Genomic DNA, 26058 nt, shown 5'->3' with positions numbered 1-26058 from the left:
TAGGACCCTGGTCAGTGCGGTTCCTTACTCCTCGCAGATGGCAGTTGGCTGTTAACAGGCCCAGGGCCTGATGTGTATGGGACTGGCCCAAAGATGTGCCTGTCTGTGACCGCCAGCGCCAGGCACCCGCAGGCCAAGATGCTGAGTCACAGTTCACACATTGGGTCCATTTTCCCTTCCAAAGCTCTGGAGGGAGCTGGGGAACCCACAGAGCGACACCTCCATTACTTTGAGTTATCTTTTTTATTCTTTTCTAAATCAGGTGAGACTGCGGGGGCCACTCTGAAGTGGCAAACATGGAAAGCTGGGTGAAGGAGCTCCCACCTTGTCTTATCTTTACTGACCACAGAAAAAGCCACCAGAGACTAGAAGTATCTCCCTAAGAAGAAAAAGATCCAGTAGTTCCCACGGGACCACAAATCCCCACCTTCTGCTTGTTCAGAAAGCAGGGCCAGTGTGGCTCGTACCAGGCTCACTGCTCTTGGAGAACCCTTTCTCTGCAATTTATCACAGATAAATATCAGCTTGTTTCAAGCCTTCAGGAAGTATTGGGGTTGGGGGGGTTGCTCACAGCTTCATCTTCAGAGAGCCTGGAGGAAGGGAAGCCTTAGAAGCAGCCTTGCCCTCCGTGCCACTTCCTACCGCCTGGAGGCTGCCATCTCCATTGGAGGGGGCCCAGCCCTGAAGGTGGAAAAGCTGGGCCTTGGGTCTCAGGCCATGAGCAGACCACAGCAGGGGCCCTGGCTGGACACCCCAATGGACACTGGGAAATATAACTTCACCCCTGCTGTTTCAGTTCCAACCAGTTGCGGCTGAACAGTTCAAGGCCCGAAAGAGTGACGTGCCCTGGGTGGTCACTTCTGATTTGCCGGGCGAGTGGAGGTGACACACAGCCACCCGCCCACATCTGTCGGCCTGCAGGCGTGGGGGAGCAGGCCTTATCTACAGAATCTGCTGGGGTTTCAACCACACCGACAGCTTAGAAACCAAACGCTTCCTTTCTGCCGAGTGAGTGTCAGCTCGTGCCCCTGCGAACTGTCAGTCTCTGCTCTCCGAAGCACAAGAGAGGACAAGAGGGTCCCTCTATTGAGGACAGGCTGCGTGGCCAGAGGCTGGGGTGGCTGGGGGAGGGTGGGGGGAAGGGGGACCCACAATAGCCATTGGGTTGACTGGTCCTCGGGGTCTGCAGGAGCATCTCCAAGGAGCAGACGTCAGGCAAATGGGACCCACGAACCTGTAGGAAGCACCCCCTTCTCTTCTGGCGAAAGTTGCCATCCTCTGGGGGGTCCCTCTGAGGCTTCACCCCTTGGAAAGGAGCAAACTCAGTATGCGATGCCACCCCCATCTCTTGGGAGTCAGGCAGCCCTCAGGGAGGCGCCCACCCCAGGCTGGATAGATGCTGACACCTCAAGGACAAGCGGAACAAGAAGCACGAAGGGCACGTTAGCTTTTTCTTTCCCTGTTTTGTTTTTTTTTCTTTAAACCTAAGGAAGCAGGTTCTGAGAAGACAGCACAGCAGTGTTGGGCCTCCCCAGCCCGAGGGCCACACGAGTGTCCCCGTGGAGGGTGTGGCAGGAGGGGGACTGTCACACGGCGGTGCGCGTGGGCGTGCTGGGCTGGTTCAGCCGCAGCGTTTTACACAACCAGCCGGCAAAATCCACTTCTTCCACCTCGGACCGTTTGATGAAGGTGTGGTTCTGAAAGGGAAGAACCTGCGTGAGCAGCCCGGCAGGCTCCCAGCCCAGGAAGGCACCAATGGGGCCCGGCCGAGGAACCAAACTCAGAGCAGGGAGGTGCCAGGGCTGAGGTCACACAGCCTGGGACGGGGTCTTAGGTGACAGGGAGGCTTCTCCGTGCTCCCTGGAGCCCAGGGTCTCCCCCCACCCCCCCAGCACTGCTGATTCTGGGGTGGGTCAGCCTCTGGGGGCCGACCTGGGCGCTGTGGGCTGCGTAGTGGCCTTTCTGGCCCCTGCCTCTACTTGATGCCAGGAGCCCCCCAGTTGTGACAGCCACAGATGTTCTCAGACATGGCTGATGTCCCCTGGGGGCAGAGTGTCCCAGGTGAGAATGTCTGCTCTGGAATAATGGAATTGTCTGTGAGGACACGTTCTGTCCGGGCAGCAGCCACCGGCTGGAGAGCAGAAGCGCGCCTCCTCCATCAGGTTAACTAACTTAAACAGCCACCCTGGAAGTGGTTCTTGCAGTGCCAGAGGGTTCTAATTCAGAATGGCGAGGGTCCAGGCCCCCTGCATGACATCAAGGCCCCAACTGCTGCTTCTCATGCCAGTTGGGGGAGCTGAGATTGCCCTCACCTTCCTCAAGGAGCAGCAGACTTGGGTGAAACACCAAATCAAGGGAACAGAACTCCTGCGGTCAGGGGGACAATGAGCCCTACATGGCATGTGGTGTCACACAGGTAGAGACCTGGAGCTGTCTTCCTGCACCATGTGAACTGTGCAGTGCTCGGGGGGGACAGAGTGGGGTATAGGAGGCTATGGGGGCCGCAAGGTGAACTCCCTTGTTCTGTGGGTCTGTATGTTCTACAATGAACATGTACTTGTCACGTCACGCATGCCTTGAACACACATCACTGGACTCTATAAGGAGTTTCTAGAAAGAAGCAGGTGGACGTAGACCCCTTCCCACAAGGCGCTCCAGGCCAGGCTCAGACAACAGCAAACTGACTACAGCAGAAGAACACGGACTGTAGTACAGCCAACAGCGTGCCTTCCTGGAGGAGGCGCGAGAGCGGAGGCTCAGATGGGGAGAGAACAGCAGGACACGTCCTCGAGGGAGGGCTGTCCTGTGCAAAGGTCCTGAGGTGGATGGTGGGAGGGAGGCTTGGCAGAGGAAATGGAGGGGAGAGTGTGGTCCTGCAGGGCCTACCACATGGCATGGCTCGGTTATCCAAAGTACCAAGTCGCAAGCGCCCTAAGAGGCTCCCTCTCTCCCATGTGGACAATCTCATGTGAGAATCCCATGTGAGAATCATCTTATGCCTGTAACTGGCAGTATATTTTCTCTTGGAGACATAGGACATGTAAATAAGGGGCTGTCTTAGCATCGGGGGTGACTCAGGTGGTCAGACTTGGTGGTGGAGGGAGGCCCATCACTCACAGCAGATGTGGCTGGAAGGCACTGTGATGATTGCCCTGAGGCTGGCTGGCAGGCCTGCTAGGGGAAGGCTGGTTTTGGGGACCACCTTGGTTTTCAAGGACACAGAACAGTGTGGGCTTAGAGGAAGGCAAACAGCCCCATGGTGCCGCTGCTGCCTTGGAGCCCAGTGATTCCTGAGACACAGCTCCAGCCCGGAGCACGCAGGCCCTTCAGCACGCAGGGAGCCAAGAGGACCATGGCTGCTCTGCACGGCACCCTCCAGCCAAGCAGGCAGACCCATAGGGGTTCTCCATCTTGGTCGAGCTCCCCATGCTCCCTGCAACATCAGAACTAGCTCAGGGGATTGCTTGGGGCAAGGAGGCCTGCCAGGGGCTCGGGCACAGCTGGTACCCCCCAAACTCCAAAACCTGAGGGTATCACTCACCATGAGCATCTTCAGATCCGCTCGCTCTGCTGGGTTCTTAATTAGGCTGCGGGTTCCAGGAGGAGGGAGAGAGGTCAGACGGTGGGGGAGACAAGACAGGCAGGAATCAGTGGCCGGGGGAGGAGATCTGGGACCAGGCAGCCCTGGCCAGTCAGATGCCCGTGTTCTGCTGACCTTTGCTGCCTGGTCCCCGTGGGTGAGGGGCCCCACTGCACCCCTGGGTGTGATAGCAGGACACCCGGGAGGGAAGCCAAGAGTCTGAGAGCAGGGCGAGAGGGAAAGGGAAAGAGGGTGGGAAACCCCCTCACTGCTGCTCGTCAGAGGCCCAGCAGCAACCGCAGTTGAATTGCAATAAAACCCCCAAGTCAGGGAGTCCAAATGTCAAAGTGGAACTTTTTCCTTTAAAAAAGCAGAACTGTCTAAAGGCAGCTGCTCAAGGCAGCTCAGGGCTGAGTGGCAGTTCTTCAAACACACAGACAACCACACAGGGCACAGAGGGGCTTGAAGGGGAATGGCTAGACCCACAGTGACAGGTTGGCTGTGAGTGAGGCAGCCTGGGGCTGCAGCTGCTGGCAGGGTCTGAGTCCTGACACACAGGGCACCCAGCTGGCTGGCCCTCTGGGTCCACAGCCCACTGGCCCAAGGCCGTGTCACCCAGACACGTCTCTGACTTCAGAGGGCGGGAGGGCAGGGACGGCTGGCACCTCCCAGAAACTAGCTCAGAAGGTCTGCTTGGGAGCTGGTGGGTTACAGCTTGAAGGGTTAGGAAACTGGGGTGCCTGCTGGCAGAAGGCTAGGCGAGAACAGAGGTAATTCCAAAGAGCCTGAAATCCTTGTTTGCTCAGGGTTTTGGAGACAAGTTGGGGATGGCAGCCGAATGCCATGACTCAGCAGCCTCGGGAAGGAAACCTGGGTTCTCAGGTGTGCTCTGATCCCGCCAGACCTGCCGTCACCTGGCACTGCTGAGGCTTGGGACCAGGGAGGACAGGCAGTCAGTCTCAGGAAGCAGGCGGCCTGACCCCGCCCTGTGCTGGAGCCTGTGGCATCTTACCATTTATTTACAAACTCCTGGAAGTCCTGGGTGAAGACGCCATTGGGCAGCTTGGGAGGTGGCTGTGGGACAGAACAGAAGGGCATGGGTTGGAGCTCAAGAATGGTTCTGGAATCAGGGGAAAGATGCTTCCTAGTCTTGCACTTGTGTGGACAGCTTGGCACTTTCAGGCACCCCTCTTGGAGGCAGAGGTCACCCACCCCCACTCCTTCCAGCAGCTTCCCAGGTGGCCCTACTGCCTGCCCTGCCAACTGGGTCGGGCTCTTTCTAGGTTTTCTTTCCAAAGCTCTTGTTGGGGGATCGTAACTGCTTCCTGAGGGAAGAGCAAGGCTCATTCTCATTTTATGGATGAGGGTGGTTACTTTTTTTTTTTTTTTTCCTTTTTAGGGCCACACCCACGGCAATATGGAGGTTCCCAAGCTAGGGGTCCAATCGGAGCTGTAACCGCTGGCCTACACTGCAGCCACATCAATGCAGGATAAAAGTGGAATCTGCGACCTACACCACAACTCACAGCAACGCCAGATCCTTAACCCACTGAGCGAGGCCAGGGATTGAACCCGCAACCTCATGGTTCCTAGTCAGATTCGTTAACCACTGTGCCACAATGGGAACTCTGGGGTGGTTACTCTTGACCACAGGCCTTACTGCCTGAGCCACCCGCTCTGGAGGTATTTTGGAGTGAGCTAAGGGCCTGGGCCTCAGAGAGGCGGCTGGCTCTGGGGGTATGGGCCGGAAAAGAGGGGGAGCCCAAGCACAAGTCAGAGGGTGGGCAGAGCCATGTGAGGGTCAGGCCATGTCTTGGGGGGCAGCAGGCCGTCTTCGGGTTTAGGGGTGGGAGTGGCCCGCAGCCTTCCTGGGAGGACGAGCTCATGGGCATGGGTGGTGCTGCCAGGTGCAAGGAGAGCTGTGTTGCCAGAACCACCCCACCCTGTTCTATCATCACTGACCCTGCTCTGAGCTGCTCAGCTCACCCTCGGCCAAGCCTGGCTACCCCAACTGCCGAAAACACACTCCAGTCAGAGAAGGTGGGGTCAGGTCCTAAGGAGGCCACTCCCATCCTTATGCCTGGATTTACCCATCTGTACAATGGGACTATTCACCCTGCCCTCCCAGGGGTGGGGACAAGGATTGGGTGGGTGCTTTGTGCCTCTTTCCCAGACAGGTAGGTGATGCCTGAACTTTCCCTGATGAAGTGGGGTTTATGACTTCTGGGGCATATGACTTCTGTTTATGAACTCTGGGTTTATCAGAGACACCAAGATGCTCAGAGAAACGGGTGCTGGTGACAGAGCTCCAGGAAGGGGCCGGGCTCCTGAGCCCCAGCACTTGACCTCTGGGCTCAGAGAATTCTAGGTTCATCTCTATGAGAGAAAAAAAAAGTCCCTCAGGGCGGGGAGGTCTGTGTAGTGTGGGAGGAAGTGAGGCCACATATCTTCACACCTGAGAACATCCTACTGAAAACATCTCCATCTCCCCCTGCGGCCCCTCCCCAGCAAAACCCACAGTCTGCATGTTGAATTCTCTTCTTTTTAGTGAGCCATCTCCAACAGAAGTGGCTTAATTTCATTGGTGTGGAGACCTGCCAGTGGGGCTCCGGGCACGCACGCACCTCATTCACGATGTAGTCCAGCAGCTCGAAGATAGCCATGGCCGGCCGGCTGTCCATCCCGTGACCTGCCCCGGGCAGAAAAAATGACAGGTGAGACAGGCAGGTAGCCACTGCGCTTCTGTCGGGTGCCAAGGCCCCAGCGCCCTGAATGAAGCCAAGCGCCCTTCCCCCACCCAGCTTCCTGGAGACTGAGCTTGCTTTCCTGGGAAAGCAAGTTCTCTCCTGAGCCTCTGGTGAACAGAAAAAACAAACCACCAAAACGAACAGGAACGTTTGTTGAGAAGGCACATATCTGGCGCGGTGCCGCATCTGGGCTGTGCCAAAGTCAAACCCCAGCTCCAGGGCGCAGGCGCGGTGAGGGGGGCTGAGCAGGCAAGGGTGGCAGTGTGACCTTACTTTGAACCAAGGGTGGAGACGGCCGAGGGCCCTGGAGCTGCTCATGACAGTGGCCGGCTAGGGTGGCTGACCCCTGTCCTAGACCCAGCTGGCTAGGCCTACATTTGGCAGCTGGACTTTCGCCTTCTGTCCCCTGTCCTGAAATGGGCATGTGGGCCGGGGCTGGGGCTGGGGGAGGTGCTGGCTGCCTGCATGTCCTGGCACAGCCCACCGCTCCTCCCCGCCTGGAAGGCCCCGATGCCATCTGGGAGTCAGCTTGGGAGGGGTGGGGCCGGGGCCTGAGGACACAGATGTGGGCGGGGGTGTTGTCCCTTCAGAGGAAATCAGGACATCCCAGCAGGAAAGGAGAGGGTCCGGGCTTGAAAACACCTTGAAAATCACCATCTGATGACCCAAATGTCTGTCAGTGGTGAACCAATAAACACCATCCATTCAGGTGCTGGAATATTAGGTAACGATAAAAAGGAGTGAGGCACCAACATTCGCCACAATGTGGACAGACCTTGAGAATGTGACGCTCGGTGAGAGAAGCAGACATACAAGGACACAGAGCGTGTGAGTCCATTTAAACATCCAGAACAGACACATCCAGAGAGAGCGAGGATGGATTCATGGTTGTCAGGGGCTGGGGAGGGGAGGGGGACAGGGTTTCCTTTTGGGGTGAGAAAATGTTCTGGAGTCAGAGAAAGTGACCTTTGGACAACCTGGTAAAGATATAAAAATCCACTGAGTTGTATGCCTGCATTAAGGGCATCATACGGTGAATTCTATCCTAATAAAACTGTTAGAAACCAATCAAATGAGCAACTGAAGCCTGCTCCTTTGGAGTCTCAATTCAAGTTTCTTCTTGTCTCTTGACTTAAAAAAACAAAAAACTCCACGTCCCAAGCGTTGCTTCCTAGTTATGCCACCTGAGAGGTGGCCCTGAGCTGTGACAGTGACCCCTTGCCAGCCCACAACATGGTGGAAGCATCAGCCTGAACCTCACAAGCAGCTGCTAGAGGCAGTGCCCGGCTGTCCCCCACCGTCCCCCACCGTCCCCCACCCCTCCGCTGTATCGGGGCTGAATCCAACTAGGCTCTCCTTTCCCCAAAGGAGACCCTGAGTTCTTTTCCATTTGGGGTCCCTGAAAGGCCCGGCCCAGTACAGCAGTGGCCACTGCAGAGGCCAAGTGGTGGGCACAAGGGTGCCAGTGGAGCCATTCTTTCAGCCTTCCTGTACACTTGCATGTTTTGGGGATAAAATGTTGAGAAAACCACCCACCCATCCCACAGCCTGGCTGAGGAATGAGTTTTTGGACCCCGCCAGCTGGCAGCAACAGGTGCAGCTGCCCCAGATGGGATGCTTTGGGGCGCTGCTTGCAGCGCTGTCCCCAGAAGCTTCAGGACCATCTGAGGACTGCCGACCAAAGTCAGCATGACCCAGGGGACAGTTGGTGTGAGAGGGGCTGGATGGGAGGCAGCTGCCATCCCCAGATGCAGTGTGCTCCATCCAAATCGGAAGTCCCATCCTCAGGCCATACCGCTGATGGGGCGTCCAGGGGGTCTCGGCCGTGGCGAGATGCTGTGAGGCTCTCCGTCCCCTCCATCAACCATGGGCCGGCCAAATATGGCCTCCAGCTCCTTGGCATCCGGTGGGGGGATGGGGTACCTTCCGATGGACAGCTCCACCAGGGACAGGCCCATGCTCCAGATGTCCGACTGCACCGAGTAGTGAGTGCCCTGCAGCCGCTCCGGCTGTGGGTGAGAAGGGGAGAGAGACGCCCCCAGGGAGATGGAGGGGGACTGGCGCCCTAGATGGTCTCTGCGGTTCCCCTGCAGCCCCATCCTCCCACGCCACCCCTCCAGAGGCTAAGCAACAGAAAGAAAGCCATTCTATCCCCTCCCCACCCCCCTCCAATACCTGCTTCCAGCTGTGCTGACAGCAGCTCCTTAAAGCCCAACAACCCTTAGTGCTTCTGGAGAGCGACTGGCCCAGGAAAGACAGACAGCGGGATATCTCCTTTTCAGGACAATGCCAAGACTAACTTCTCAGAATCTGCTCCTAAAATCACCTAGCTAGTTCCTAAAATAATGGATGGCTAGTTCCTTGGCTCAGAAATTAACTGACTACTCTCCCTGAGTGGACTTCTACTAGCAGCGGAGAGGAAGCAGGCAGGCATCTCCAGAGAGACAAAAACCCGAGTGAGATGATGATAGAAGCTAGGAAATCAAAGGAGAGGAAAATTCCAGCAAAGACAGAAACTGTACTACAGGGCAGTATAGGCTTTTAGAAAAGCTTCTGGAAAATGGGGAAGAGCTGATGGGGGCGGGGGTGGGGGTGGGGGCGGAACGGGATGCAAATCGCCTCCTGAAAGACTCACAGACATGTAGGACCGTGTTCCCACGAAGGAGTTGGCCATGGAATCGATGAGCTGCCCGCTCACCCCAAAGTCGCACAACTTGATCTCCCCTCGGGAGTTGACAAGGATGTTGGATGGCTTCACATCTGGGAGCAGAGCTGGCCGTGAGGACGCTCCAGGCTGTTGCCAGCCCCACCCGGCCGGGAGGCACCTGACCCCTTACCTCGGTGCATGATCTGGTGCTTTTCCCGGAGATATGCCAGGCCCCGCAGAACCTGCAGGGAAGTCACAGGGGGTGGGCCGTGTGGGGGACTGGCCTCTGGACTGGCCCATGGGCCAGGCTGGAGTGGCCATGTGATGGCGATGACACCCAATAGCACCAACCCTCACATGACCACCACCCCCAACCCTTGAGGCGGACACTAATTCCCCCCTCATCTTAGGAAGGACAGAGGCCATAGGAGCTGAGGCCCCATCAGGAGGGCTGTGAGTCAGCCAACCGCCCTGCCTCAGAGGTCACCCCAGCCCTATGGGCGGCATCTGTTAGGCACTTTGGTGCGGGGACTGTGCTCAGGCCTCCAGGGGTAAAGGAGGCAGTGGCTATTTCACCCAGTCAGAGAGGGAAGATTCAAAGATGGTGCCTGGCACTCTGCCTCAACGTCTCCTCCACCCTGTCTACACAGGGCAGGGAAGCGTTACTCCCACTGCACAGGAGGAGGGACGCCACCTGCTCAGTCCCGCGGCTGGAGAAGCCTGGCACTGGCACCTCTACCTCAGCACAGGGGGCCAACGCCGACACCTGCCACTGGCTTCCAGGGTCTCCTCGGACTCTGGCCAAGTGGAAGGCGGTCAGGAGTAAGAAGAAACCCAGAGGAACATGGGGCCAGGAGCAGGTGCCTGCACACTTACCGCGATGCTGACCTTCCCCAGGATTTCCTCAGGAATTCTCTTGGCTTCTTTCAACACCTGGTCCAGGGAGCCGCCATCCTAGGAGCATCACAGGGGAGAGAGGTAAGTTGCTCTGATTTGTTGCCAGGCAGGGCTGGCAGAGAAGGGACAGGTCCTCAGGGGGAAGCCAGAGCAGCAGTAGGAAAATGAAGCATTTCCCTCGTCCCTGGTAGCTGGTCCTCAATTTCCTCCACAGGAAACAGAGGCCAGACCATAGCCAAAGGCAACCTGCTGCCAAAAGGAGCCCCCGTGGCCCCTGCCACCAATGGGCCCTCGGGAAGTAAAAAGGGTGCCAGCATGCTCCCCAGGTGGCCCATCCTTCCTGGAACTGAGGCCCATAGCTGGATGGCGTGACTCAGCCTTCAGAGGTTGCCACGGCGGCGGCGGCAGGTGGAGCAGAGCCACAGACGCTGGTGCTCCACGAGGCCTCTGGCTGAGCTGCTGAGCTTGCAGCTGGAGTCTGAACCTCCTCCCAGCAGGCTGGCTGCAGCCACAGGAAGGGGAGCAAGAGCATGGAAGTACGGCCTGCAAGCGCCCAGCACTGAAGGGAGGCCCAGCCAGCTGACTGTTTCACTGCTCCCCTGCTCTAGCACCCTGGCTCCAGAAGGAAGGCCTGATGGCTGAGGGGCATGGAAGAAGAGGAGGAAGAGCAATGGCCTCGCCTCTGTCCCCAGGTCCAGCCACTGCTTGCTGCCAGCAAAGGACCTGACACTGGTCACCCCAGTTGATCCCCCAACTCAGGCATGGCCCCAAAGCCAAATGATAATGAGGAAACAACAGAAACCAAGTGTCTTGTGCAAGGTCGCCTGGCAGTAACCTGGAGACCAAAACCTAGGGTGTCGCCAAAGCACCAAGACCAGCCCAAGACACCCTCATAGCATCCTAGGTGTCCCTAGGACTGGAGCTGAGGCTTAGGGGAGGCAGAAGTGGTTAGAACCTGAACTTGTGGCCAGGCAGCCCCAGTGCCCCTGTATTCTCTAGGACTTTGTGGCCACCAGCTGCCTCAGGGGGCCTCTCACTTCACTTGAGGGAGGGGGAGAAGCCTGCAGCATAGGGACTCCTGGCCTTCCCTCCCTGGCACTCTGCCTCATCTATGCTCAGGGAGAAGTGCTGTGGTAGGAGTTCTAGAAGACACAGGCCCTCTGATGCTTTAGGAACCTGTGTGGGACTCCTGAATAGCTCCAGACTGAGGGCAAGGGGCTGCACACAGGTGGCAGGGGTGGCCGGGTCAGCCCAGCCCGGCCCAGCCCAGCCCAGCCCCAAGCTGAGTGCAGGGCAGATGGGAATTCCTTTTCTTCTCATTTTTTGTTTTACCAGCCAGAAAAGCATTTATAAAAAAGTATGAGTGATCTCGGCTCCCAAACACAGCTCCTTTCATTCTTCGTGTTCTGGAGAGTTGCGATATGTTTGCTGGATTCATTCAGGGAGAATGTCTACAGAGAGGCTAGGGTGGGCCAGGCCCCAGGCTGGGGTCTCAAGTCGACTCAGAACACAGGACAGTGCTGTTCTTTTCCACGACAGCCCCCCCGCCTGCCCCCCACACTGTGGCTATCAGGGTGGGTCATTCTCTGTTGGGGACACATCCTGGGCACTATGGTGTGTGGGGCAGCATCTGTGCCTCACTGGCATCTCCCTAGTTATGATAACCACAGACGGCTCAGGCGGCGCCCAGTGGAGGACCTCTGGACCACAGCTAAGAAGACACGGGGACAGGATGTGGTATGGGAGGCATCATAGCGAGGTCTCTGAGTCAGGATCTCACTCCTTACGCACAACCACACACTTTCATTTCGCGCGTGTGTCCTCTAAACGTCCTTGAAGCCCTCCTTTCCTTGAGCAGGGAGCATGGGAAGACATTTTTCGTACAAAATTCAAATGCAGACAAATTACACTCTCATCTCACAGCAATCCCACTTGCCTCCCCTGAAGAATGACTTAACATTCTTCCAGATCCTTCTGTGCACTTGCATACACATTCAGGTACATAGAGAAATACAGCTCTAAGCCTGTCTGTCTGTCTGTCTGTCTCTCTATGGGCTCACATTATGCATACTTTCCTCCTAGGGGAGGCTCACATTTGGTGCATACATGCCGGTGCCATTTCTCCTCTGGAAAGCGGCCCTTACCTCCCCCTTTGCTGACGGACATGCCTGATTTTTCATTATTACAGAACAAGGGAGTGCATTCTTCCGTGGATTTGACTAGAGCCCAAGAAATACCCAGAGGTGCCTCTGAGGGCTCAGTCAGCTGCTCTAGCCCTGAGACACCCACTGGCCGATGGTCCAGGCCCTAGTGTCCCCGGTAACAGGTTTAGGCGCCAGGAAGCCGCCAGCTTGCTGTTTCATGTGCTGGCCAGGTGACTCTGGCCTTCTGTGTTGAATCGGGGCTGCCTGTCACCAGTCAGGGGTCTTTCTCACAAGCTGCAGCTGGAATCTACCCAGTCAGAAACAAGTGCCAATTCTCACACAACCCCCGAGAAGAGATGAAACCTCAGCCTAAACAGGGGTAGTATGACTAAGCAGGAGGCCAACCATGTGGGATGTCAGGATAGCAGAAACTGAGAAATGGCAGTGATGTAGGACCCTCTTGCTGCTTCCTCATTGTTTTGTCCTCCTCACGCCCTCCTACCCCTCCTTAAGGCTCACCTCTGTGGATTGTAATCCATTAGCACAAATCGAGGAGCCCAGGCACACCCCGGCCCATGTCTTTGCGTCTGGGTCCAATCTACAAGTTCCGTCCTGGCTCAGCAGTAACGAACCTGACTATTATCCATGAGGATTCGGGTTCCATCCCTGGCTTCACTCAGTGGGTTAGGGATCTGGCATTGCCATGAACAGTGGTGTAGGTTGAAGATTTGGCTTAAATCTGGCGTTGCTGTGGCTGTGGTGTAGGCCGGCAGCTGCAGCTCTGATTCGGTTCCTAGCCTGGGAACTGCCATATGCCACAGGTATGGCCCTAAAGAAAGAAAAAAAGAAAAAAAAAAAAAGCGAACCAGCAAAGTCCAATCAGGAAGCTTTAGAGGATGAACAGAGCAAAGAGACTCACATTTCCCCTGCATCCTCACCCGGAACTGACGCTCTACCCCCACCAACAATAACGGAGGGGAGGGGGTGGGGTTGTGACACTGCCTCTTTTCTGCAAGGGAAAGAGGAGCCTCCAAACTCTCAGGATATTCAGGGAGAACAGGTGGGGGTGGCTGAAGCACCAGAGAGGAGGAGGAGGGAAGAGGAAGGGAGGAGGGAGAGGGACAGGGAGGAGGGAGTGAGGGAGGAGGGGATTACAGTAGAGATGAGGCTCCCCTCAGACCACGGTGACTTCATATCCTTTTCTCGTTTGCACAGTGGTTGCCAGGTACACAGGCAGATATGACTGCCCTCTCCCAGGTGAGGAACAGGCTCCCAGGGGGCACTGGCAGGCGGGGATCATGTGGCCAGATGGGGGCGAGGCAGATGGGGGAAGCCCTCCCTCCCGCTCACATGCATTCCTTGTGGGCGCTTGCTCAAATCCATTTCCTGCCTTCGTTACAAAACTGTCAGAGGGGGGCAGCGTATTTAAGGCGTAACCGAAGCCACCCGCCGAAAGCCTCATGGCATCCTGGTTTTGCAAGGTCCCCGAGGGCCTGGGCCTGGACAGCCAGTCGAGGGCAGGGCCCTACCTGAAGGCCGGTGGCATTTCCTTCGGGGGGCCTTCGGCTCTGACCACTTCTGCTTTCGTTATACCCGATCCCACCCATTTTTGAGCCTCAAGACCAAAGTTCCTTAACAAGGGGGCACATCAGAACGAACTGTGGTTTTAAAAAGAAAGGCGCTTGCCCTCCACCACAGAGGTCTGATTCCACGGGGCTAAGCTGGGGTACGGACCTGGCTCCCCAGACCAGGCACGCATTGGAGGGCACGTAGGAAAGAGCAACTGAAAGTGTTTCCTCGTGTACCCCACTGGCAGGCCTCAGGCCCCAGCTGTGCTTGCTCAGGGACAAGGACTTTCGAAGCAGCATTATCTGTAACGCGGCGGAGACTGGAAACAACCGCAGTGTCTTCCAAGAGCGTTTACCAGATCACCTGACAGGTACACAGGGCCGCCAGAGTGCTAGACAGAGGGGAAAAACATGGAGCCAGCTCTGTGCCAAGAGAGGACGATGACCACCGTGAATCCAGGGAAAAAGCAAAACTGGGAGGAGGGTGTCTGGTGTTTAAGGAACAGAGGAACCTATACACATACATGGCCATGCTGCACCAACTCTGTCCACCAGGGTCCCCTAGGGAACAGGACGGAGGCCTTCAGAGTCACAGGCAAGCTGACTTCCTCTCCTTGTCTTGCGTGACTTCTGCCCCCTCACACCCCCTAATTGCATGCCGTGGCTGGGGGACAGGGCCGCCTGGGGCCCCGAGGCAACTCACCATGTGCTCCATGCAGATACTGATCTCCCCGTCACTGTAGAAGGCCCCATAGAAGCCCACGATGTAGGGGGAGTTACACTCGTGCAGTACCTGCAGCTCGCGGATGATCTGGTTCCGGATGGCCGGCTTGATCTCCAAGTGGATCAGCTGCAAGGGAGAGAGAAGCAGGTTCAGGACTGGGATGCTGAGGGGGTGGAAACCAGGGGTGTCTATCTCCCTGAGAACAGAGAACACACACCCACACGGAGACGCCCACGTGAAGGTTCACTGCACCAGGATTCACAACAGCTAAAGTGAGGCAGCAGCCCAGGTGTCCCTAGTGGGTGACGGATACACAAAGTGTGGTCCTACCACACTGTGGACACCACTCGGCCCTGAAATGGAGAGAAGCACCGACACTCGCTACCATGTGGACAGACTTTGAGAAGACAATGCCTAGTGAGAGAAGCAGACACAGAAGGACACACAGTGTGTGATTCCACAGATGGGAAACATCCAGAACAGGGACATCCATAGACACAGAGAGTGGATTCCTGGTTGCCAGGGGCTGGGGGACAGGGGAGTAACTGCTAATAGGGATGGGGCATATTTTGGGGGTGATGGACTATTCTAAAATTGATGGTGGTAACAGATGCACTGTACTGTGAATATACTAAAAACCACCAAATTAAATACTTAAAAGGCGAGTTTCCCCGTGGCACAGTGGAAATGAATCCAACTAGTATCCACGAGGATGTGAGTTCGATCCCTGGCCTCACTCAGTGGGTATGGCATTGCTGTGATCTGTGATGTAGGCCACAGATGTGGCTCGGATCCTGTGTTGCTGAGGCTGTGGCGTAGGCCAGCAGCTGCAGCTCTGATTCAACCCCTAGCCTGGGAACCTCCATATGCCATGGAAACACAAAAATAAATAAATAAAATAAATACATAGCTAAATACTTAAAGGATCAACTGTATGACATGTGAGTTACATCTCAATAAAACTGGTTTTGAAAAAAGGATCACCAGAAGCAATGTTTTTCACTTTGTTACAGGGAAACCTCTCTGTTAAGAGTTTTCTTCCCACCAACTCATACAAAATGCAAGCCTTTCCCAGGAGCAGACCAGGTAATGTCTTGTCAGACGGGGTGACCTCTTCGCCTCTGCCCCTCATCAGGGGTGGGTTTTCTGTAGCCCTGCCTCCTCCAGCCTAGAGACAACAAAGAGCGTTCAGTTGCTGCCCTACAATCCTAGCTTGGGTTCAAGTTGACAGAGGACATTGTCACTAAATTCATCATAACATTTAGAAAAGGTGAGAAAGGAAAGGAGTGTCCAGAGTGGTGAAGAAAAAGACAGCTGACACAGCATCAAGAGCAACACCCAACCACAAACCCCAAATAGGCCAAGATCCACCACACAGCGGGAGAGCCAATGCTGTGGGCCCATGTCCTAGGTGCTCCAGCTGTCGTGATAAGAAAAGGGTGTGATTTCCACCCCTTTGTGGGAGAGGCGGATCAGTATTTTTGTAGAATTGATTACACGCAGGGCCAATGATAGAAAGACAAGAAAGATGGCCCTGCTTGGAGGAGACAAGCCATTAGGAGGGGATGAGACTGGGGTAAAACAGGGTAGCGGAGGTGTTGACAGAGGAATCACAGGGCTCAGGTGATCCTGGGCTTAGAGGACACTGAGGCTGGGCCTTGAAGGACAGGGAGGACTCAGCTAGATGAACAAGATGGGGCGGGTGTTCCAGGCAGTAGGACGAAGCACTTTCTGTTGGAGGGGCGCGTACCGATTTCAGGGGGGCACAGGGTATGCGTGGGGCCCATGCCTGTGACCCTCAAAAACTTGAGAACTGCAGCAGATCCAGGTAAAACAGTGTCTGGTGCCCTTGCTGCCCCCAGTCCAAGCCTCACGACCCCCCTCCCCACTTGAAGGTTCCCCACCTGACCCAGCCAGTAGAACCTTGAACCCCGGGATACCACACCTCCCCAACAGCCACCCCCCACAAGACAGAGGATCACACCAGGACCCCAGATGCTTGCTTCTCCAGTGGCCCGTACCTATGAAGGGACGGACACTCAGCAAGTGCATGCAGCAAACTTGGAAAGGGTGAGGTGGGGGGCTGAAAGGGGAGTGCTGGCGACTGTGTGCAGCGTGGCAGGTTTACCCTGGAAGCTGGGAAGAAGGGCGCAGTGAGGCAGACTGTGGGCAGGACCAGTAAGGCCCAACAAAAACACAGCCTGAGCCCCCAGTTTAATTTTGAATCCTCCAGCTGCTGCATTAAGAGTATAGACAGGTGACATGCATTTTTGATGTATTCTGTTTTTGTTTTTTTTTTTTAAGGGCTGCACCTAAAATGCAGTTCAAAAATATGGAAGCTCCCAGGCTAGGGTTTGAATTGGAACTACAGCTGCTGGCCTACACCACAGCCACAGCAACGCCAGATCCAAGCTGCATCTGTGATCTATACCACAGATCTCCGCAATGCAGGATCCTTAACTCACTGAGAGGCCAGGGATCAAACTCCTGTCCTCATGGACACTAGTTGGGTTCGTTACTGCTGAGCCACAATGGGAACTCCATGTATTCCGTGTAAACTAGGTGCAATGTATCAAAAATTTACTGTTTTGATGTGAGATCAGCTTAAAAATATTAATGAGTTTTTTCATACAGAGCTCTTAAAACCTGGCTTACGTTTCTGCAGGTACAGCACGCTTCAGTTCATGCTAACCAACTTTCAAGGGCTCGGCGGCCACATCTGACCAGGGACTGCCATCATAGATGATGCAGCTCTCAACGGAGAACTTTATGCTGAGAGCTGCAGGGCAAGTCCTTGATGAGAACTCTTTTTTTTGTCCAAGCTGCATCTGCGACCTACACCACAGCTCATGGCAACGCTGGATCCTTAACCCACTGAGGAAGGCCAGGGGTTGAACCTGCGTCCTCATGGATACTAGTCAGATTTGTTTCCACTGAGCTACGATGGGAACTCCCTTGATGAGAACCTTAAAGGAGCTGTCAATGAATGACTAGTGAGCGAGGAGGGTGGAGAATTAGAGAAGCAGGAGTGGGGGTGGACAAGACTGGGTGGAACTGGATGAATCCTAGGAGTCCTGGAAGTCTGGAATCAGGGCCTTAACATGAATGAAGGCCAAAGGAAATCAGAGGCTTTTGAGAAAGATATGGTAAAAGGAGGATGCTGGGGCAGCCGGCACATAAGCTCAACTTCAATGGGTCTGTTATACCTGCGGCTTGTAAAGTGAGCCTTCTGGATCGACTGGGAACCACACCAGGAACCACCACTGAAATTATGTGGAAAAAAAGCAGAAACGGGATGAGGGCCATGTTCCCAAGCAGAGGTGCTTGGAATTGGCCCTGATGACGACCCCGATGCTGTGGGAGAATTGCCCCCCTGCGCTCACTAGCAAGTTTAGGTTCAGAGACGGGACCTCACCTTCTCAGGGGCACACAGCTGGTGAGTGATCAGGTAGGATTGGGGCCAGGCTCACGGAACACAAAAACCCTAGCTCTTTCCATGTCACTACCTGGGCCCTGCAAGCTCCAATGGCTGATGGAATAGGGGAGGGGAGCACAAACTAGGAAAAGAAGAAAAGGGACTGTGGAGAAGAAGCCCTGATAGTGTCTAGTGGGCCAAGGTCAACTGCAAAAGGCAGACCCAAGAGAGTTCAAACCCAACCCAATGACCCAGCTCAGCCTGTTTCTCACTGTGAAACAGAGCTGCTGGTCCTGAGAGTGAGAACTGGGGTCAAGGTTTTAGCCCTGGCTTTGATTCAGGGCTATCACTTGAAAGAAGGCAGCTAAGACGTGGCCTTGGGCAGGTTTATAACCTCTATTCTGAAATCAAGAAGGTGCCGAGGGGAGGGACACGAACTCAAGGCCGTTCCCCTGCTTTAAGCCCAGGGAAGTCGGGGGACCCCTGAGGGGCAACCAACTCAGGGATTTCTTCGCAAACCCTCCTGGCCCCAGTGACACAGAGGCTGTGCCCCCAGGGCTCCCACAAGGATGCCAGAGGAGTCAGGATGCCACCCTGGAGTCAAGACAACATTTATAAACAGGTGTGACTACGAAAATGGAGACCGGTTCTGTCAGGCCTTAGGAAACTGGTCTCACTGCTCATGTCATACTGGTCAGGATGATCCCCAGCCCATCAGAGGGGCCGGAGGGACAATGGCACACAGCAGGATCTGGACCAGCCTTCCAGAAGCTTCAGCTTCACCCTCACCCTCACACCTGTGGCAGGCTGTGTCTGGAGATCTGATAAGCTCACACCCTCCTGGAATGCATGGAATTTGGAATTCCACCCAGGCTAGTGGAGGAAGGATGGAGCGCACTGTTCCTCAAAAACCACTCTGTCACGTCCATTTTCCCACCCATGTTCTCAGTTGAATACAGGCAAACAGGCCTCCCGGGTGAACTGGCACTCTGGGAGCCCCAAACCCCTGCAGACTGGCGGAGGGCTCCCAAGCCACTGGGGAATGATGGCCTTGACCTGCAAGACAGCTGGGTGGGTGGCCTCTGTGTTTAACGCATTCAACGTTGGGCAGGTGGGTGCCTACTCTGTTCCCACGTGCAGCCACACAGGGCACAGGTGACTGAAGGAGGTTATGACTGTTGGGAAACAAAATCTGGGATCCGCCCTGCCCTGGTTTTTGGATCATTTAAAAAGAAAAGAACTTTTTTTTTTTTTAAAGAATTATAGAAGTTCAGGAAAGTTCCAAGAACAGCTATGCACCCTGCCTCCAGCTTCCCCTAGGGATGACGTCTTCTGTGACCGGGGGCTATACCAAGGCCGGGACACTGACAGTAGGGCAGCACTGCTAACCAGACTCCAGGACTCATCTGGCCCCCAAGCTTTAAACCCCGAAGCCGTACTTCACAGGCTTTCAGAAAGCTATAGACAAACCCCCAGATTTGTGTTTACACAAGGCATGCAGGTGGCCACCTAGAAAAGTCCCAGCCAGCCTGAGAACCCCCTGACCCTGTTGAGAACTCTGACGGGTGCTCTGTTCCTGAGTCCCCCTGTCACCATCTAAGCCTCTCATCCGCCCTTCCATTCCCTGTGCTTCAGGCGGTGGCAGACCAGAGATTTCTGGGGCTGCTCTGGTTTTGAAAAGGCAGCCTGTGGTAAGCAGACAGAAATAGAAAGCATGTGGCTGGAGGTTTGGGGGGGAGGGCGGGGCTCTGGGACAGGAGGAATTGAGGCAGCGCTAAACCCCGGGAAAGGCAGGTCCTGTGCAGAGCCACCCAGGGCCAGGGCAGTGAGGTTTCTAAGGATGCAGTTGGGAACTACAGGGCGATGGGCTTCCGGAAAGAGGGGGCTTTCCATGTCTGAAGGAACACATCTATATGAGCTGAATAACGTGTCAAAGTTCTGGCCCCCTGTTACATGTATAGAAGCCACTATCCCCAAGTGGTGACCTCCTCTCCTCCACTCCTGACACCTCTCAGGGACCCACCCTGCCACCAGCGTGTAATGGGGAGGCTGCACTGTGGCACAGGAGCTCCAATGAGGGGGCTTCTCAGTTCTGGGCTCTGCACTGAACCGGTGGTGGTGGTTGATGTGATGTGTCCACTTGGCAAGGCCACATTACCCAACTGTTGGGTTAAATGTCAATCTAGAAATCACACTTTTTTTTTGGATGTGATTTAATGTGGAAATCATCAGACTTTGAGTAAAGGAGATAACCCTCCATAAGTGGGTGGGCCTTGTCCAATCAACTGAAGGCCTTAAAAGACTGAGATCCCCAAAAAAGAGAGGATTCTGCCTCTAGACTGTCTTTGCACCAGCCCTTTCCTGGGTCTATAGCCCACCAGCCTGTCCTACAGATTTCAGGCCTGCCAGCCCCACAATTGCAGGAGCCAATGCTTTAAAATACCTCCATCTCCCCCACCACACACCCCTAGTGCTTCTGTTTCTCTGGAGAACTCTGGCTAATCAAGGTGGTTTGGGTTCCCGTTGCCAAGGGAACCCCTCAATGTGACTACCGCATCCAGCAGCTAGTCTTGGTCGGCAGGTTGTGACGTCAGGGTGGTGCTGGGTCTAAGGGGATTTGATTCTCCTGCTTTCTTCCTGAAAACTCCACTTGCTACCTTTCCTCCAGCCAGTGTTTCTGGAAATCTCAATTTAAGCCATCCTGGAAGGCAGAGGGCAGTCAGAATCAAAGGGAAGCGGCTGCATGAGGCAAGCCAGCATTGCCATAGTCTAACCAGAACCCCTGGCTAGGGGGGAGGGCCTCTGAGCCTGGAAGCCAATCAGAAAGCAGAGGCCTGAACCCTTCTCTCCAGGGGAACTGCTCCCACCACTCCCACCTGTGTACACAGCACAGGGACAGAGCCCTCACCCTGCCGCCAGTTGCCTCTCACCTTTCTTGCCATGATGAGGCCTGAGGGTCTGTGCTGGACCTTGGTGACCACTCCGCCGTTCCCGGCTCCCAGCTCCGAGATCCTTTCAAAGTCATCGTCCTTGAGCTCCCCGACCTTGGCCTTCTGGGTGAGAAAGGCTTCTAGCCGCTTCTTCTGCTGCTCGTCGAGTTCTAGCTCCTCTAGCTTCTTCTGGAGATCCACCAAGTTTGCTCTGTAGAGACCCCAAGGGCAAGGGTTAGCCAAGGGCGTTCAAGCTACCCGAGAGATGACTCAGCCCAAGTGGAGGTCTCTGTGTGGCCACTGCATGCTGGGCCCTGGGTTTGTAGCTGGGAGGTGGACAGACCTGATTCTTGTGCTTGAGGGGCCCAAGATGCAGCAGGAAAGAAAGACCACCTGCAGACACACAGCTGAAATCCCTGAGAACTGGGGAAGCTGCCCCTCTCCCTGCTCATAAAGGTTAGGAGACCTCAGGACCTCAAGGACCAGTGCTATGATAGAGTAACCTTGTGGTGCAGGAGGTTAAGGATCTGGCATTGTCACTATAGCAGCTTGGGGTGTGGGTTCAATCCCTAGCTGAGGAATTTCCACATGCAGGCTTGGACCAAAAAAAAAAAAAAAAAAAAAAAAAAAAAAGGACTATCTCTAGTTCAATGGCCCTGGTATCAGACCCAGGAACCCAGCTGTCTGACACAAGGGCTCCAGACCACATGGGAAGGAGGTGAGTGAAGTGAGGAGACAAGCCCAGGGGTTGGGGAGTGGAGGCCCAGGCCAGGACACCTGCCTTTCACAAGGAGGGAGGAGCACACTCTTGTGAGTGGCCTCAGAGCAAAGAACTAGAACCAACAGGTAGATGACAGAGGCTGCAGCATCCATGCCTCGAATTTATATGAATTACACAGGCACTGGAGGGGGGAGGGAGAGGAGCAGAAACTAAACAGCGTGGACAATTCCAAGGCATTTGCTCAACCAGCATGCTCTTGTTATATCCTGAGTGTTATTGTAAACAGTAGGCATTTAGATGCACATGCATTCCTAGAGCTGGTTATTAAAAACCAACCATGTATATTGCACTTTATTGGGTGATTCAAGGAACTTTCCAAGAAAATTTTGACAGCAAGCTATTTCCACAAGTGCCTTGACTTGTCTTTATTTATTTATTTTTTTGTCTCTTCTAGGGCCACACCTGTGGCATATGGAGGTTCCTAGGCTAGGAGTCCAATTGGAGTTGTAGCCGCTGGCCTACGCCAGAGCCACAGCAACGCGGGATCTGAGCCTCGTCTGTGACCTACACCACAGCTCATGGCAATGCTGGATCCTTAACCCACTGAGCAAGGCCAGAGATCGAACCCACAACCTCACGGTTCCTAGTCAGATTCGCTAACCACTGAGCCATGATGGGAACTCCACAAGTGCCTTGACTTTGAACCAAATCCTAGAGTAAAAAAGCTGCTCCTTATAACAGGCAGGTAGACACTAGCTCAGTGCACACAAGGACTAGCCCAGGGCTGCCCCAAAGAAATAGAACATATGCCATGTGTGCAATTTAAAATTTTCTAGCCACATTAAAAAAATATATATCAGGTGATCTTAATGTAGAATGCATATTATACTTACGGCTTCCCTGGATTTGAGCAAACCACATTTCAAGTGCTGGCTGTGACCAGGGGCTCTACTCACTTAGAGTGAGTGCAGCTCTGAGAAAAGTCTCCAAAGGAGCATAGGCCACCTCTGGAGGTCTCCAGGCACCATTCTCCAGGGCATTTAAGCCAAGGTTGACCACTCACCTGGAGGAGCCCTTTAGGGGGAATTTAAGCAGGGGATGAAGGGGGAGACTGGAATTCTAACAGGAGCCTCCCAATCCTCAAGTTCAATCATAACTGGCCTACCACTTAAAGAAGGGCACACAGGAGTAAGATGACCTGCTGCTGGGTGATGTCACCAACACTGGTACCTTGAAGAGGTCGCTGGGAGAGAGGGAACCGGGTGACACATCCTGAGCAGGTACCAGGGCTTTACCCATTTAGCTTAATGCTCATCATCCTCCTGGGAGGTGAGTCTCTTGTAGCCTCAGCCCACACAGGAGGGAAGAGGCTCAGAGTAACCTGCCTGAGGGTCACAATGCAAGGAAGTGGCAGAGCCCGGAATCACACCTGTGTCCTTCCTGCCTGCAGAGCCTGTGCTCACGGTAGGGACCCCCTGAACCAGAACCAGGGCCCAGCAGGTGTTCTCAGAATGCTTGGTGAATGAAGACCTGGGAGAAGAAGGAATGGAAAAGACGCCGTTGTACAGAGGAAGGCAAAGAAATGAATATATGTGCCACCATAGGGCTGAAGAGGCAGCTTCTGTGGCCAGACCATGGAAGGTCTCTGGTACTCCCCTCTGACATCTAAAATGCATTCTGGAGTTAGCTGATTAATCCATTTTAAATTTAATGGCAACTCAACTGTGGTTATTTAAAAAAAAACCCTGGAATTCCGATGGCTGGCTTCCTCTATGGGGCAAATTCTTAAAGGGATGGGAATCAGAAATTGTGTAAAACAAAAAGAAGAGAATATGATAAAGGAGCTCTTGTGCTTTTTTTTTTGAATAAGTGGACTTTGGGGGGGAATAAGGAACATGTCCCCACACTGAGCCACGCCCTCGGGGACAGAGAAAGCTGTGAACTCACACATGCATGCATCACGGTGTGCTTCCTTCATCTGGTCCTTCATCTGGTCGTAGGAGGCCAAATACCTGAGAGGCACCAAATGTGCCATCCCCACATCATACCTGGTTCTTGGGGGTCATATGGCAAGCACAGCACAGGCACCCTAGCCAGTGGCCTCTCAGACTGTCCTGCTCTGCTCCAGCATGGAGAATAGGAGTGGGGAGGTCAGACGGACATGCTCTGGAGCCACTCTGGCATGTGACCTCACACAATACTCTGCCATCAGGTAACCCCTAAGGCCTTGATGTTCCTTTCTCTGATCCCACCTGCTGCCCCAAAGTCCTCCTGTCTCACTCAATTGCCTCAAACCGCCTGCATTTCTCCAGCTTCTCAAGGTTTTGCGAATCCATTTGATTCAGAGTCTCTGCTCACCTGCTTTCAGGGGTCCTGGCAGGCCCCAGACTTCTTCCCTGAATGGCTCCCAGTTCTCCTCACACCCTGCCCCTCCAAATGCCCCTCACTCCTTGCTCTCCCAGCCTCTAAGCCTCCTCCAGGCTTCCTCACCACTTTCCCCAGGCTCAGGCGCCCCACCCACCACCAGCAGGATCTTCTCAGGTCCCTTCCCCCCAGATCCCTCAGAGACCCTCTCAGCCCTCAAAGATCCCTCCCCCATCCTCATTTCTCAGACACCCCCTTGCCCCCTTCCTGGACTTCCATACCCCATGCTCGTCTCAAGGGATCCCACTCTCCCGCCCCATCCTCTCCTCTCTGGAATCCCATTCGCCCCATTCTGGGCCTGCAAGAACCTCCCCCCACCTCCACCTCATTACCCAGGGACTCCTCCCCTTTACTCTGACTTCACTACTAGGAACCCCTAATCCATTCTCACCTCCCAGGAACCCTCCCACCATCACCCTGGCTTCGCTATATCAAAAAGGCCCGAACCCCAGCCTTTTCCTGGTAGGGACCGATTCAATACGCAGAGACCCCCTCATCCTATCTTCTCCCAGTAAGAACCCCCCTCCAGCCCTATTTCGCAACTCAGGGACCCCCTTCCGCCAACGTCGATCCTCAGAGCCGCTCAGCTCTCCTCTCAGGGACCCTCTCTCCCCGATCTCGCTATTCTGGGACCCCCCCCCCCCAATCCTGTCCTCTCCCCGGCCCCGGCCCATCCCACTCACTCGGAGGCGCCCTCGCTGGTGGGGGACGGGCCCTCGGCGATGGCGGGGTTGATGGTGAGCGCCGGCAGCACCGGCTTCCTCCGGGCCAGCATCGGGGCTCCGCGGGCCGGCGGCGGCGGCGGCGGCGCCTCTAGCCGGGGCCCATAGGGGGCGGGCCGGGAGCAGGCGACGCCGACTTGAGCCCGGGGCTGTGGCCGCGGCCTAGGCCGGCGCCGGGGCGGGGAGGATGATCGGCGCTGCGGATCGGGGCCGAGGGGCGCCAAAGGGCACCGGGACTGAAGTCAAGGGATCTGGGCCGGCGCGGCCACCAAAGTCTGGCCGAGGCTGACGCTGCAGCCGGAGCCGGGGAGGCCGAGGGAGGGGAGAGGAGGGAGAGTGACGAGATCGCGGGCCGGCCTATCGCGAGAGCCAGCTCCTAGGAATCGAGCCAGATCCCACCCCTCACCGCGGTGCGTGCGCACCACTCTAAGGCCGCCTCCCGAAGGGGGAAATAGGCGGAGACTTAGTTGAGGCCAGGCCTGGAGCATGCGTATTAGCTCGCCTCCCCCCACACAGCTTTTGCGCAAGCTCCGGGAGTGGGGCGAGAGGGACAATGCGACAGACAGGTGTTGGGGGTGGAGCGGCAGTGGAGGAGGGGCGGTCAGACCCCTAGAGCTTTACAGGTGACAGACTGGAACTACATGAACCAGTAAAACCTTCAAAAATAGGAGACTTAAGTTGACCTAAGAGTCAACTAAAGGCTTTTTGCCAATACGGACCCCCACATCCCCCCAGCAATTAACTCATACTACCAATTACTATCATTCACTCATAAAAGAGAGGTCATTAAAAAACTTTTGTTGTTATAAATATATGTAACATAAAATTTACCATTTTACCAATTGTAAATGTGTAGTTTAGTGGCAGTAACTATATTCACACTGTTATGCAACCTTTCCCACCATCCATCTCCAGAACTTTATCTTCTTCCCAAACGGAAAATCCGTCCCCCTTATTGAACACCAACTCCCCATTCTACTCCCCTAGACCACCACTCTTCCTTCTGTCTCTATGAATTCAACTGCTCTAGGGACCTCCTGTAAGTGGAATGATAAGGTATTTGTCCTTTTGTGACAGACTTATTTCACTCAGCATCATGTTCTCAAGGTTCATCCATGTTGTGGTGTGTGTCAGAATTTCCTCCCTTTTTAAGGCTGAATAATACACTGTTGTATGGTTGGACCCTACATTGTTTATCTTATCTGTTAATGGACATTTGCGAGTTTCCACCTTTTGGCTCTTATGAACAGTGCTGCTATGAAGGTGAGTGTATCAATTTCTCTTTAAATCTTTGCTTGCAACTCTTTTGAATATCATTTGGTGATTCTATGTTTTTTTTTAATTTTTTTTTTTTTTGGTCTTTTTGCTATTTCTTGGTCTTGGGCCGCTCCCACGGCATATGGAGGTTCCCAGGCTAGGGGTCGAATCGGAGCTGTAGCCACCGGCCTACCCAGAACCACAGCAACGCGGGATCCGAGCCGCGTCTGCAACCTACACCACAGCTCACGGCAACACCGGATCGTTAACCCACTGAGCAAG

General features: G+C 54.8%; 1 protein-coding gene across 1 annotated transcript; it reads right to left on the bottom strand.

Annotated features, from left to right (window-relative positions):
* MAP2K2 (mitogen-activated protein kinase kinase 2) lies at positions 229 to 24842 on the bottom strand. The gene is made up of 11 exons (NM_001244550.1): positions 24481 to 24842; positions 20653 to 20863; positions 14287 to 14433; positions 9851 to 9928; positions 9165 to 9216; positions 8963 to 9087; positions 8123 to 8336; positions 6205 to 6269; positions 4593 to 4654; positions 3542 to 3587; positions 229 to 1697 (listed from the first exon to the last, which is right to left on the bottom strand). The coding sequence occupies exons 1-11, from the start codon at positions 24570 to 24572 to the stop codon at positions 1587 to 1589; spliced, it is 1203 nt and encodes a 400-aa protein (NP_001231479.1). The 5' UTR covers positions 24573 to 24842; the 3' UTR covers positions 229 to 1586.

Source organism: Sus scrofa, chromosome 2 (genome assembly GCF_000003025.6).
Source record: "Sus scrofa isolate TJ Tabasco breed Duroc chromosome 2, Sscrofa11.1, whole genome shotgun sequence".
NCBI classification, from domain to species: Eukaryota; Metazoa; Chordata; class Mammalia; order Artiodactyla; family Suidae; genus Sus; species Sus scrofa.
The sequence above is the reverse complement of the archived record's forward strand: the minus strand, read 5'-3'. Positions and strand labels throughout refer to the sequence as shown.

What these genes read in the sequence shown, in the direction of transcription:
- MAP2K2 (NM_001244550.1), bottom strand. Translation starts at nt 24,572, where the DNA reads ATGCTGGCCCGGAGGAAGCCGGTGCTGCCGGCGCTCACCATCAACCCC. An exon ending in ACCAGCGAGGGCGCCTCCGA is followed by an intron (nt 20,864 to 24,480) that starts GTGAGTGGGATG and finishes GGGTCTCTACAG; the next exon opens with AGCAAACTTGGTGGATCTCC. An exon ending in CGGATCTGAAGATGCTCATG is followed by an intron (nt 1,698 to 3,541) that starts GTGAGTGATACC and finishes CTTCCCTTTCAG; the next exon opens with AACCACACCTTCATCAAACG.